The sequence below is a fragment of the Schistocerca piceifrons genome, chromosome 1, assembly GCF_021461385.2.
Source record: "Schistocerca piceifrons isolate TAMUIC-IGC-003096 chromosome 1, iqSchPice1.1, whole genome shotgun sequence".
NCBI lineage: Eukaryota > Metazoa > Arthropoda > Insecta > Orthoptera > Acrididae > Schistocerca > Schistocerca piceifrons.
The window spans coordinates 243,040,744-243,055,816 of record NC_060138.1 but is presented as its reverse complement, the minus strand read 5'-3'; the positions used below and the strand labels follow the sequence as shown (position 1 = coordinate 243,055,816).

The window sequence follows — 15,073 nt, the reverse complement described above, 5'->3', positions numbered from 1 at the left end:
GCCCAATATTTCTGCACAGGACTCCGAACGACTTGATGAATGCATGCCACGTCGAGTTGCTGCACTACGTCAAGCAAAAGGATGTCAGCATGGCCCAATATTTCTGCACAGGACTCCCAAAGACTTGTTAAATGTATGCCACGTCGAGCTGCAGCACTACGTCAGGCAAAAGGATGTCAGCATGGCCCAATATTTCTGCACAGGACTCCCAACGACTTGTTGAATGCATGCCACGTCGAGCTGCAGCACTACGTCAGGCAAAAGGATGTCAGCATGGCCCAATATTTCTGCACAGGACTGCCAACGACTTGTTGAATGCATGCCACGTCGAGTTGCTGCACTACGTCAGGCAGAAGGATGTCAGCATGGCCCAATATTTCTGCACAGGACTCCCAACGACTTGATGAATGCATGCCACGTCGAGTTGCTGCACTACGTCAGGCAAAAGGATGTCAGCAACGCCCAATATTTCTGCATAGGACTCCCAACGACTTGATGAATGCATGCCACGTCGAGTTGCTGCACTACGTCAGGCAAATGGATGTCAGCATGGCCCAATATTTCTGCACAGGACTCCCAACGACTTGTTGAATGCATGCCACGTCGAGCTGCAGCACTACGTCAGGCAAAAGGATGTCAGCATGGCCCATTATTTCTGCACAGGACTCCCAACGACTTGTTGAATGCATGCCACGTCGAGTTGCTGCACTATGTCAGGCAAAAGGATGTCAGCATGGCCCAATATTTCTGCACAGGGCTCCCAACGACTTGTTGAATGCATGCCACGTCGAGCTGCAGCACTACGTCAGGCAAAAGGATGTCAGCATGGCCCAATATTTCTGCACAGGACTCCCAACGACTTGTTGAATGCATGCCACGTCAAGCTGCAGCACTACGTCAGGCAAAAGTATGTCAGCATGGCCAAATATTTCTGCACAGGACTCCCAACGACTTGTTGAATGCATGACACGTCGAGTTGTTGCACTACGTCAGGCAAAAGGATGTCAAGATGGGCCAATATTTCTGCACATGACTCCCAACGACTTGATGAATGCATGCCACGTCGAGTTGCTGCACTACGTCAGGCAAAAGGATGTCAGCATGGCCCAATATTTCTGCACAGGACTCCCAACGACTTGTTGAATGCACGCCACGTCGAGCTGCAGCACTACGTCAGGCAAAAGGATGTCAGCATGGCCCAATATTTCTGCACAGGACTCCCAACGACTTGTTGAATGCATGCCACGTCGAGTTGCTGCACTACGTCAGGCAAAAGGATGTCAGCATGGCCCAATATTTCTGCACAGGACTCCCAACGACTTGATGAATGCATGCCACGTCGAGTTGCTGCACTACGTTAGGCAAAAGGATGACAGCATGGCCCAATATTTCTGCACAGGACTCCCAACGACTTGTTGAATGCATGCCACGTCGAGCTGCAGCACTACGTCAGGCAAAAGGATGTCAGCATGGCCCAATATTTCTGCACAGGACTCCCAACGACTTGTTGAATGCATGCCTCGTTGAGTTGTTGCACTACGTCAAGCAAAAGGATGTCAGCATGGCCCAAGATTTCTGCACAGGACTCCCAACGACTTTTTGAATGCATGCCACGTCGAGTTGCTGCACTACGTCAGGCAAAAGGATGTCAGCATGGCCCAATATTTCTGCACAGGACTCCCAACGACTTGTTGAATGCATGCCACGTCGAATTATTGCACTATGTCAAGAAAAATGGTGTCAGCATGGCCCAATATTTCTGCACAGGACTCCCAACGACTTGTTGAATGCATGCCACGTCGAGTTGCTGCACCACGTCAAGCAAAAGGATGTCAGCATGGCCCAATATTTCTGCACAGGACTCCTAACGACTTGTTGAATGCATGCCACGTCGAGTTGCTGCATTACGTCAAGCAAAAGGATGTCAGCATGGCCCTATATTTCTGCACAGGACTCCCAACGACTTGATGAATGCATGCCACGTCGAGTTGCTGCACTACGTCAAGCAAAAGGATGTCAGCATGGCCCAATATTTCTGCACAGGACTCCCAACGACTTGTCGAATGCATGCCACGTCGAGCTGCAGCACTATGTCAGGCAAAAGGATGTCAGCATGACCCAATATTTCTGCACAGGACTCCCAAAGACTTGATGAATGCATGCCATGTCGAGTTGCTGCACTACGTCAAGCAAAAGGATGTCAGCATGGCCCAATATTTCTGCACAGGACTCCCAACGACTTGATGAATGCATGCCACGTCGAGTTGCTTCACTACGTCAGGCAAAAGGATGTCAGCATGGCCCAATATTTCTGCACAGGACTCCCAACGACTTGATGAATGCATGCCACGTCGAGTTGCTGCACTACGTCAGGCAAAAGGATGTCAGCATGGCCCAATATTTCTGCACAGGACTCCAAACGACTTGTTGAATGCATGCCACGTCGAATTATTGCACTATGTCAAGAAAAAGGGTGTCAGCATGGCCCAATATTTCTGCACAGGACTCCCAACGACTTGTTGAATGCATGCCACGTCGAGTTGCTGCACCACGTCAAGCAAAAGGATGTCAGCATGGCCCAATATTTCTGCACAGGACTCCTAACGACTTGATGAATGCATGCCACGTCGAGTTGCTGCATTACGTCAAGCAAAAGGATGTCAGCATGGCCCAATATTTCTGCACAGGACTCCCAACGACTTGATGAATGTATGCCACGTCGAGTTGCTGCACTACGTCAAGCAAAACGATGTCAGCATGGCCCAATATTTCTGCACAGGACTCCCAACGACTTGTCGAATGCATGCCACGTCGAGCTGCAGCACTACGTCAGGCAAAAGGATGTCAGCATGGCCCAATATTTTTGCACAGGACTCCCAACGACTTGTTGAATGCATGCCACGTCGAGTTGCTGCACTACCTCAGGCAAAAGGATGTCAGCATGACCCAATATTTCTGCACAGGACTCCCAACGACTTCATGAATGCATGCCATGTCGAGTTGCTGCATTACGTCAAGCAAAAGGATGTCAGCATGGCCCAATATTTCTGCACAGGACTCCCAACGACTTGATGAATGCTTGCCACGTCAAGTTGCTGCACTACGTCAAGCAAAAGGATGTCAGCATGGCCTAATATTTCTCCACAGGGCTCCCAACGACTTGTTGACTGCATGCCACGTCGAGTTGCTGCACTATGTCAAGCATAAGGATGTCAGCATGGCCCAATATTTCTGCACAGGACTCCCAACGACTTGATGAATGCATGCCACGTCGAGCTGCAGCACTACGTCAGGCAAAAGTATGCCAGCATGGCCCAATATTTCTGCACAGGACTCCCAACGACTTGTTGAATGCATGCCACGTCAAGTTGCTGCACTACGTGAGGCAAAAGGATGTCAGCATGGCCCAATATTTCTGCACAGGACTCCCAACGACTTGTTGAATGCATGCCACGTCGAGTTGCTGCATTACGTCAGGCAAAAGGATGTCAGCATGGCCCAATATTTTTGCACAGGACTCCCAACGACTTGTTGAATGCATGCCACGTCCAGTTGCTGCACTACGTCATGCAAAAGGATGTCAGCAAGGCCCAATATTTCTGCACAGGACTCCCAACGACTTGTTGAATGCATGCCACGTCGAGCTGCAGCACTACAACAGGCAAAAGGATGTCAGCATGGCCCAATATTTCTGCACAGGACTCCCAACGACTTGTTGAATGTATGCCACGTCGAGCTGCAGCACTACGTCACGCAAAAGGATGTCAGCATGGCCCAATATTTCTGCACAGGACTCCCAACGATTTGTTGAATGCGTGCCACGTCGAGTTGCAGCACTACGTCAGGCAAAAGGATGTCAGCATGGCCCCATATTTCTGCACAGGACTCCCAACGACTTATTGAATGCATGCCACGTCGAGCTGCAGCACTACGTCAGGCAAAAGGATGTCAGCATGGCCCAATATTTCTGCACAGGACTGCCAACGACTTGTTGAATGCATGTCACGTCGAGTTGCTGCACTACGTCAGGCAGAAGGATGTCAGCATGGCCCAATATTTCTGCACAGGACTCCCAACGACTTGATGAATGCATGCCACGTCGAGTTGCTGCACTACGTCAGGCAAAAGGACGTCAGCATGGCCCAATATTTCTGCACAGGACTCCGAACGACTTGATGAATGCATGCCACGTCGAGTTGCTGCACTACGTCAAGCAAAAGGATGTCAGCATGGCCCAATATTTCTGCACAGGACTCCCAAAGACTTGTTAAATGTATGCCACGTCGAGCTGCAGCACTACGTCAGGCAAAAGGATGTCAGCATGGCCCAATATTTCTGCACAGGACTCCCAACGACTTGTTGAATGCATGCCACGTCGAGCTGCAGCACTACGTCAGGCAAAAGGATGTCAGCATGGCCCAATATTTCTGCACAGGACTGCCAACGACTTGTTGAATGCATGCCACGTCGAGTTGCTGCACTACGTCAGGCAGAAGGATGTCAGCATGGCCCAATATTTCTGCACAGGACTCCCAACGACTTGATGAATGCATGCCACGTCGAGTTGCTGCACTACGTCAGGCAAAAGGATGTCAGCAACGCCCAATATTTCTGCATAGGACTCCCAACGACTTGATGAATGCATGCCACGTCGAGTTGCTGCATTACGTCAGGCAAATGGATGTCAGCATGGCCCAATATTTCTGCACAGGACTCCCAACGACTTGTTGAATGCATGATACGTCGAGCTGCAGCACTACGTCAGGCAAAAGGATGTCAGCATGGCCCATTATTTCTGCACAGGACTCCCAACGACTTGTTGAATGCATGCCACGTCGAGTTGCTGCACTATGTCAGGCAAAAGGATGTCAGCATGGCCCAATATTTCTGCACAGGGCTCCCAACGACTTGTTGAATGCATGCCACGTCGAGCTGCAGCACTACGTCAGGCAAAAGGATGTCAGCATGGCCCAATATTTCTGCACAGGACTCCCAACGACTTGTTGAATGCATGCCACGTCAAGCTGCAGCACTACGTCAGGCAAAAGTATGTCAGCATGGCCAAATATTTCTGCACAGGACTCCCAACGACTTGTTGAATGCATGACACGTCGAGTTGTTGCACTACGTCAGGCAAAAGGATGTCAAGATGGCCCAATATTTCTGCACATGACTCCCAACGACTTGATGAATGCATGCCACGTCGAGTTGCTGCACTACGTCAAGCAAAAGGATGTCAGCATGGCCCAATATTTCTGCACAGGACTCCCAACGACTTGTTGAATGCACGCCACGTCGAGCTGCAGCACTACGTCAGGCAAAAGGATGTCAGCATGGCCCAATATTTCTGCACAGGACTCCCAACGACTTGTTGAATGCATGCCACGTCGAGTTGCTGCACTACGTCAGGCAAAAGGATGTCAGCATGGCCCAATATTTCTGCACAGGACTCCCAACGACTTGATGAATGCATGCCACGTCGAGTTGCTGCACTACGTTAGGCAAAAGGATGACAGCATGGCCCAATATTTCTGCACAGGACTCCCAACGACTTGTTGAATGCATGCCACGTCGAGCTGCAGCACTACGTCAGGCAAAAGGATGTCAGCATGGCCCAATATTTCTGCACAGGACTCCCAACGACTTGTTGAATGCATGCCTCGTTGAGTTGTTGCACTACGTCAAGCCAAAGGATGTCAGCATGGCCCAAGATTTCTGCACAGGACTCCCAACGACTTGTTGAATGCATGCCACGTCGAGTTGCTGCACTACGTCAGGCAAAAGGATGTCAGCATGGCCCAATATTTCTGCACAGGACTCCCAACGACTTGTTGAATGCATGCCACGTCGAATTATTGCACTATGTCAAGAAAAATGGTGTCAGCATGGCCCAATATTTCTGCACAGGACTCCCAACGACTTGTTGAATGCATGCCACGTCGAGTTGCTGCACCACGTCAAGCAAAAGGATGTCAGCATGGCCCAATATTTCTGCACAGGACTCCTAACGACTTGATGAATGCATGCCACGTCGAGTTGCTGCATTACGTCAAGCAAAAGGATGTCAGCATGGCCCTATATTTCTGCACAGGACTCCCAACGACTTGATGAATGCATGCCACGTCGAGTTGCTGCACTACGTCAAGCAAAAGGATGTCAGCATGGCCCAATATTTCTGCACAGGACTCCCAACGACTTGTCGAATGCATGCCACGTCGAGCTGCAGCACTACGTCAGGCAAAAGGATGTCAGCATGACCCAATATTTCTGCACAGGACTCCCAAAGACTTGATGAATGCATGCCATGTCGAGTTGCTGCACTACGTCAAGCAAAAGGATGTCAGCATGGCCCAATATTTCTGCACAGGACTCCCAACGACTTGATGAATGCATGCCACGTCGAGTTGCTTCACTACGTCAGGCAAAAGGATGTCAGCATGGCCCAATATTTCTGCACAGGACTCCCTACGACTTGTTGAATGCATGCCACGTCGAGTTGCTGCACTACGTCAGGCAAAAGGATGTCAGCATGGCCCAATATTTCTGCACAGGACTCCAAACGACTTGTTGAATGCATGCCACGTCGATTTGTTGCACTACGTGAGGCAAAAGGATGTCAGCATGGCCCAATATTTCTGCACAGGACTCCCAACGACTTGATGAATGCATGCCACGTCGAGTTGCTGCACTACGTCAAGCAAAAGGATGTCAGCATGGCCCAATATTTCTGCACAGGACTCCCAACGACTTGATGAATGCATGGCACGTCGAGTTGCTGCACTACGTCAGGCAGAAGGATGTCAGCATGGCCCAATATTTCTGCACAGGACTCCGAACGACTTGATGAATGCATTCCACGTCGAGTTGCTGCACTACGTCAAGGAAAAGGATGTCAGCATGGCCCAATATTTCTGCACAGGACTCCCAACGACTTGTTGAATGCATGCCACGTCGAGTTGCTGCACTACGTCAGGCAAAAGGATGTCAGCATGGCCCAATATTTCTGCACAGGACTCCCAACGACTTGTTGAATGCATGCCACGTCGAATTATTGCACTACGTCAAGAAAAAGGGTGTCAGCATGGCCCAATATTTCTGCACAGGACTCCCAACGACTTGTTGAATGCATGCCACGTCGAGTTGCTGCACCACGTCAAGCAAAAGGATGTCAGCATGGCCCAATATTTCTGCACAGGACTCCTAACGACTTGATGAATGCATGCCACGTCGAGTTGCTGCATTACGTCAAGCAAAAGGATGTCAGCATGGCCCAATATTTCTGCACAGGCCTCCCAACGACTTGATGAATGTATGCCACGTCGAGTTGCTGCACTACGTCAAGCAAAAGGATGTCAGCATGGCCCAATATTTCTGCACAGGAGTCCCAACGACTTGTCGAATGCATGCCACGTCGAGCTGCAGCACTACGTCAGGCAAAAAGATGTCAGCATGGCCCAATATTTTTCCACAGGACTCCCAACGACTTGTTGAATGCATGCCACGTCGAGTTGCTGCACTACCTCAGGCAAAAGGATGTCAGCATGACCCAATATTTCTGCACAGGACTCCCAACGACTTGATGAATGCATGCCATGTCGAGTTGCTGCACTACGTCAAGCAAAAGGATGTCAGCATGGCCCAATATTTCTGCACAGGACTCCCAACGACTTGATGAATGCATGCCACGTCAAGTTGCTGCACTACGTCAAGCAAAAGGATGTCAGCATGGCCCAATATTTCTCCACAGGGCTCCCAACGACTTGTTGACTGCATGCCACGTCGAGTTGCTGCACTATGTCAAGCATAAGGATGTTAGCATGGCCCAATATTTCTGCACAGGACTCCCAACGACTTGATGAATGCATGCCACGTCGAGCTGCAGCACTACGTCAGGCAAAAGTATGTCAGCATGGCCCAATATTTCTGCACAGGACTCCCAACGACTTGTTGAATGCATGCCACGTCAAGTTGCTGCACTACGTCAGGCAAAAGGATGTCAGCATGGCCCAATATTTCTGCACAGGACTCCCAACGACTTGTTAAGTGCATGCCACGTCGAGTTGCTGCATTACGTCAGGCAAAAGGATGTCAGCATGGCCCAATATTTTTGCAGAGGACTCCCAACGACTTGTTGAATGCATGCCACGTCCAGTTGCTGCACTACGTCAAGCAAAAGGATGTCAGCAAGGCCCAATATTTCTGCACAGGACTCCCAACGACTTGTTGAATGCATGCCACGTCGAGCTGCAGCACTACAACAGGCAAAAGGATGTCAGCATGGCCCAATATTTCTGCACAGGACTCCCAAAGACTTGTTGAATGTATGCCACGTCGAGCTGCAGCACTACGTCCCGCAAAAGGATGTCAGCATGGCCCAATATTTCTGCACAGGACTCCCAACGATTTGTTGAATGCGTGCCACGTCGAGTTGCAGCACTACGTCAGGCAAAAGGATGTCAGCATGGCCCCATATTTCTGCACAGGACTCCCAACGACTTATTGAATGCATGCCACGTCGAGTTGCTGTACTACGTCAGGCAAAAGGATATCAGCATGGCCCAATATTTCTGCACAGGTCTCCCAACGACTTGTTGAATGCATGCCACGTCGAGTTGCTGCACTACGTTAGGCAAAAGGATGTCAGCATGGCCCAATATTTCTGCACAGGACTCCCAACGACTTGTTGAATGCATGCCACGCCGAGTTGTTGCACTACAAGAGGATAAAAGGATGTGAGCATGGCCCAATATTTCTGCACATGACTCCCAACGACTTGTTGAATGCATGACACGTCAGGTTGCTGCACTACGTCAGGCAAAAGGATGTCAGCATGGCCCAATATTTCTGCTCAGGACTCCCAACGACTTGTTGAATGCATGCCACGTCGAGTTGCTGCACTACGTCAGGCAAAAGGATGTCAGCACGGCCCAATATTTCTGCACAGGACTCCCAACGACTTGTTGAATGCATGCCACGTCGAGTTGCTGCACTACGTCAGGCAAAAGGATGTCAGCATGGCCCAATATTTCTGCACAGGACTCCAAACGACTTGTTGAACGCATGCCACGTCGAGTTGTTGCACTACGTGAGGCAAAAGGATGTCAGCATGGCCCAATATTTCTGCACAGGACTCCCAACGACTTGATGAATGCATGCCACGTCGAGTTGCTGCACTACGTCAAGCAAAAGGATGTCAGCATGGCCCAATATTTCTGCACAGGACTCCCAACGACTTGATGAATGCATGCCACGTCGAGTTGCTGCACTACGTCAAGCAAAAGGATGTCAGCATGGCCCAATATTTCTGCACAGGACTCCCAACGACTTGATGAATGCATGCCACATCGAGTTGCTGCACTACGTCTAGCAAAAGGATGTCAACATGACCCAATATTTCTACACAGGACTCCCAACGACTTGTTGAATGCATGCCACGTCGAGTTGCTGCACAACGTCAGGCAATAGGATGTCAGCATGGCCCAATATTTCTGCACAGGACTCCCAACGACTTGATGAATGCATGCCACGTCGAGTTGCTGCACTACGTCAAGCAAAAGGATGTCAGCATGGCCCAATATTTCTGCACAGGACTACCAACGACTTGTTGAATGCATGCCACGTCGAGCTGCAGCACTACGTCAAGCAAAAGGATGTCAGCATGGCCCAATATTTCTGCACAGGATTCCCAACGACTCGTTCAATGCATGCCACGTCGAGTTGCTGCACTACGTGAGGCAAAAGGATGTCACCATGGCCCAATATTTCTGCACAGGACTCCCAACAACTTGTTGAATGCATGCCACGTCGAATAATTGCACTATGTCAAGAAAAAGGATGTCAGCATGGCCCAATTTTTCTGCACAGGTCTCCCAACGACTTGTTGAATGCATGCCAAGTCGAGTTGCTGCACTACGTCAAGTAAAAGGATGTCAGCATGGCCCAATATTTCTGCACAGGACTCCCAACGACTTGATGAATGCATGCCACGTCAAGTTACTGCACTACGTCAAGCAAAAGGATGTCAGCATGGCCCAATATTTCTGCACAGGACTCCCAACGACTTGTCGAATGCACGCCACGGCGAACTGCAGCACTACGTCAGGAAAAAGGATGTCAGCATGGCCCAATAGTTCTGCACAGGACTCCCAACGACTTGTTGAATGCATGCCACGTCGAGTTGCTGCACTACCTCAGGCAAAAGGATGTCAGCATGACCCAATATTTCTGCACATGACTCCCAACGACTAGTTGACTGCATGCCACGTCGAGTTGCTGCACTACGTCAAGCATAAGGATGTCAGCATGGCCCAATATTTCTGCACAGGACTCCCAACGACTTGATGAATGCATGCCACGTCGAGTTGCTGCACTACGTCAAGCAAAAGGATGTCAGCATGGCCCAATATTTCTGCACAGGGCTCCCAACGACTTGTTGACTGCATGCCACGTCGAGTTGCTGCACTACGTGAAGCATAAGGATGTCAGCATGGCCCAATATTTCTGCACAGGACTCCCAACGACGTGATGAATGCATGCCACGTCGAGCTGCAGCACTACGTCAGGCAAAAGGATGTCAGCATGGCCCAATAGTTCTGCGCAGGACTCCCAACGACTTGTTGAATGCTTGCCACGTCGAGTTGCTGCACTACCTCAGGCAAAAGGATGTCTGCATGGCCCAATATTTCTGCACAGGACTCCCAACGACTTGTTGAATGCATGCCACGTCGAGTTGCTGCACTACGTCAGGCAAAATGATGTCAGCATGGCCCAATATTTCTGCACAGGACTCGCAACGACTTGATGAATGCATGCCACGTCGAGCTGCAGCACTACGTCAGGCAAAAGGATGTCAGCATGGCCCAATACTTCTGCACAGGACTCCCAACGACTTGTTGAATGCATGCCACGTCGAGTTGCTGCACTATGTCAGGCAAAAGGATGTCATCATGGCCCAATATTTCTGCACAGGACTCCCAACGACTTGATGAATGCATGCCACGTCGAGTTGCTGCACTACATCAAGCAAAAGGATGTCAGCATGGCCCAATATTTCTGCACAGGACTCCCAACGACTTGATGAATGCATGCCACGTCGAGTTGCTGCACTATGTCAAGTAAAAGGATGTCAGCATGGCCCAATATTTCTGCACAGGACTCCCAACGACTTGTTGAATGCATGCCACGTCGAGCTGCAGCACTACGTCAGGCAAAAGGATGTCAGCATGGCCCAATATTTCTGCACAGGACTCCCAACGACTTGTTGAATGCATGCCACGTCGAGTTGCTGCACTACGCCAGGCAAAAGGATGTCAGCATGGCCCAATATTTCTGCACAGGACTCCCAACGCCTTGTTGAATGCATGCCACGTCGAGTTGTGGCACTACGTGAGGCAAAAGGATGTCAGCATGGCCCAATATTTCTGCACAGGACTCCCAACGACTTGATGAATGCATGCCACGTCGAGTTGCTGCACTATGTCAAGCAAAAGGATGTCAGCATGGCCCAATATTTCTGCACAGGACTCCGAAAGACTTGTTGAATGCATGCCACGTCGAGTTGCTGCACTACGTCAAGCAAAAGGATGTCAGCATGGCCCAATATTTCTGCACAGGACTCCCAACGACTTGATGAATGCATGCCACGTGGAGTTGCTGCACTACGTCAGGCAAAAGGATGTCAGCATGGCCCAATATTTCTGCACAGGACTCCCAACAACTTGTTGAATGCATGTCACGTCGAGCTGCAGCACTACGTCAAGCAAAAGGATGTCAGCATGGCCCAATATTTCTGCACAGGACTCCCAACGACTTGTTGAATGCATGCCACGGCGAGTTGCTGCACTATGTCAGGCAAAAGGATGTCAGCATGGCCCAATATTTCTGCACAGGACTCCCAACGACTTGATGAATGCATGCCACGTCAAGTTGCTGCACTACGTCTAGCAAAAGGATGTCAGCATGGCCCAATATTTCTACACAGGACTCCCAACGACTTGTTGAATGCATGCCACGTCGAGCTGCAGCACTACGTCAGGCAAAAGGATGTCAGCAAGGCCCAATATTTCTGCACAGGACCTCCAACGACTTGTTGAATGCATGCCACGTCGAGTTGCTGCACTACGTCAGGCAAAAGTATGTCAGCATGGCCCAATATTTCTGCACAGGACTTCCAACGACTTGATGAATGCATGCCACGTCGAGTTGCTGCACTACGTCAAGCAAAAGGATGTCAGCATGGCCCAATATTTCTGCACAGGACTCCCATCGACTTGATGAATGCATGCCACGTCGAGTTGCTGCACTACGTCAAGCAAAAGGATGTCAGCATGGCCCAATATTTCTGCACAGGACTCCCAACGACTTGATGAATGCATGCCACGTCGAGTTGCTGCACTACGTCAAGCAAAAGGATGTCAGCATGGCCCAATATTTCTACACGGGGCTCCCAACGACTTGTTGAATGCATGCCACGTCGAGCTGCAGCACTACGTCAGGCAAAAGGATGTCAGCATGGCCCAATATTTCTGCACACAACTCCCAACGACTTGTTGAATGCATGCCAAGTCGAGTTGCTGCATTACGTCAGGCAAAAGGATGTCAGCATGGCCCAATATTTCTGCACAGGACTCCCAACGACTTGTTGAATGCATGCCACGTCGAGTTGCTGCACTACGTCAGGCAAAAGGATGTCAGCATGGCCCAATATTTCTGCACAGGACTCCCAACGACTTGTTGAATGCATGCCACGTCGAGTTGCTGCACTACGTCAGGCAAAAGGATGTCAGACACGACATTAGAAGGTACGCCAGGACTTCTGTCTCCTCTGTGTAGTTGTTCTTTTACGGCGTATTGTTATAATAATTATTACTCTTATTACATTTATTTCAGTGTTCGTTTCTTTCACACTCCTGTGGCACAGGAAATCACTACGGATCACGGTTTGCTTCTAAAAGAGGCTCTGCTACTTTAAATTTGAAATCTTCATCGCTAGACGCTTTTATGACACTCCTAACTGATTTGTCTTCCTGTTTTTTTATCTTTTAATCGAACTAATAGTTAATAAGGTTTTAATCTTTCTCACATTCTGCACGATTGACCATATCACATGCGGATGATAGAACTCGTGCGTTGCCTTTCTGATGACTTTCTCAAGTGACAAATGAAACAGCAAAGACAATAAGGTATAATCGCTCTACTTAGATGAATTCGTCTCTCTGCACTTCTCTCTTGCCAATTGCCGGCTATACTCACTTAGTTAGTGAATTCCTCTGCTGTAGCTCCATTTCTTTCCTTATTCAGGAAACCAAAAATCTTTTTTGAGTTCTGGTCTCAAATGTTTTTTATATGTCCAAAAGAGTTTTGAATCTAACCCCTTCACTCTTAGGTTAATTAATCACTGGCTGATGAACAAAGCTCTCACTGTATGCTCCGACACTACGTTCTGCGATATTACATTAAAAAGCAGTATGAGAAAACATGTTTGTGAGTGTACAGTCCGCAAAACCTTACGCTTATATTATTTGAGTCACTTCTTAGAATAGGTGATATTAGTGCACCTTTGCACATAATGCAATTACCACTGACCTTGTAGCTGTAGCCAATCGACGTTCTTGCGTCGCCCTGGCGTCCGCCCTTCCTGTGAAATTAAGAATTGTTTTGTGATTAGCAGTAGTGACATGATTAACGATAATATTATTAGTAATGTGATTCCATTTGGTTTCTTTTTAACTGTAACTGGATTCTGCGTGCTGGTAGGCAAACTATAGCTTTATGGACCGGGACATCAGGTCTTGGGGAAAGGAGAGCGCAAACATCAGAAGGAAGATTCTGCTACTTTCAATAGGTCACTTTTCGATTCCATAAGACTGTATAAAAAACTATCTTCTCATTAGTACGTCACTCCGTCCTGAGTCTACCGAATGAATGGGAAGACAAAGGTTGTCCCCGTTTTCAGGAAACATTAGTGGACTTATACTAATAACAAATAAGTACATCAGTATTATATACCCGTTTGTACTCTTACATTTTGTGACGATGGTGTCGGGTTAACGTCTTCAACTACTAATCAAAGCGTCCCAGACCACTGCTTGAATTCTGAATTAGTGGCGGAACACACTCGGTGTAAAGAGTAATCTAACCCCTGTTTTCCAACGGCGTGGTCAAAGGAGAGCGGAGGGTCGGAAGAGATTCAGGGCACTCTTTTGCCTTTAGAGTGGAAACTGCCCCTAAAAGGTGGAAGGATCAGCAATGATCAATGTCATGAGGATGCAGAAATAAATGGAAACCACTACGTTAAGGCACTCAACATATATCCGTAAGACATGTGACTTGTAATTAAAAAAGGTCTCATGTGATCCCTCCACTGGTAAAATATTTGGTGTAGTGCTGACAGATTGCCAACACTACGCACATTATTTAAGGGAGGCGGCCATAAAGCAAGCAGGCCGACTTGATGGTCTGAAACAGGATACGTAATGAATGGTAGCAAGAAAAGTACGTAGCTGCTTTAATACTTAACTTTTAATCCTTCATGTGAATACAGCATTCCTTGATGATACAAGTGAGACTCTATCTTAAAATGGTTAATGGCGCCTTGCTAGGTCGTAGCCATTGACTTAGCTGAAGGCTATTCTAACTGTCTCTCGGCAAATGAGAGAAAGGCTTCGTCCGTGTAGTCGCTAGCAAAGTCGTCGTACAACTGGGGCGAGTGCTATTCCGTATCTCGAGACCTGCTCGGTCTGCGATCACACAGTGGCGACACGCGGGTCCGACATGTACTAAATGGACCGCGGCCGATTTAAAGCTACCACCTAGCAAGTGTGGTGTCTGGCGGTGACACCACATTTGGATTAGTTCCTCATGCGAATCTCCAACAGCGGACTGCCATGGTGGAGGTTACCATGAAAAAAAGATTAATTAACTGACGTAAGCTTCTACTACTGGGAATGTGGAAAATCAGAAGTCTGAATGTGGCACTGAAACTAGAAATCCTTTGAAGGGAAATGTGAAGGCTCAGTATAGTTGTTGGGGAAGACAGTGAAGGAACTGGAAAGAAGATAACGATTACTTCAAG

At 48.8% G+C, this 15,073-nt stretch overlaps 1 protein-coding gene across 3 annotated transcripts in view; it reads right to left on the bottom strand.

Moving 5' to 3' along the window:
• LOC124786830 (serine/arginine repetitive matrix protein 1-like) overlaps positions 1–15,073 on the bottom strand; it is a 631,128-nt gene that overhangs the window by 92,707 nt on the left and 523,348 nt on the right. For all 3 annotated transcript variants that reach the window (XM_047254293.1, XM_047254294.1, XM_047254295.1), the window contains exon 7: positions 13,585–13,636. In XM_047254293.1, coding sequence (XP_047110249.1) covers positions 13,585–13,636 — 52 coding nt within the window. The remainder of the gene's footprint in view (positions 1–13,584; positions 13,637–15,073) is intronic.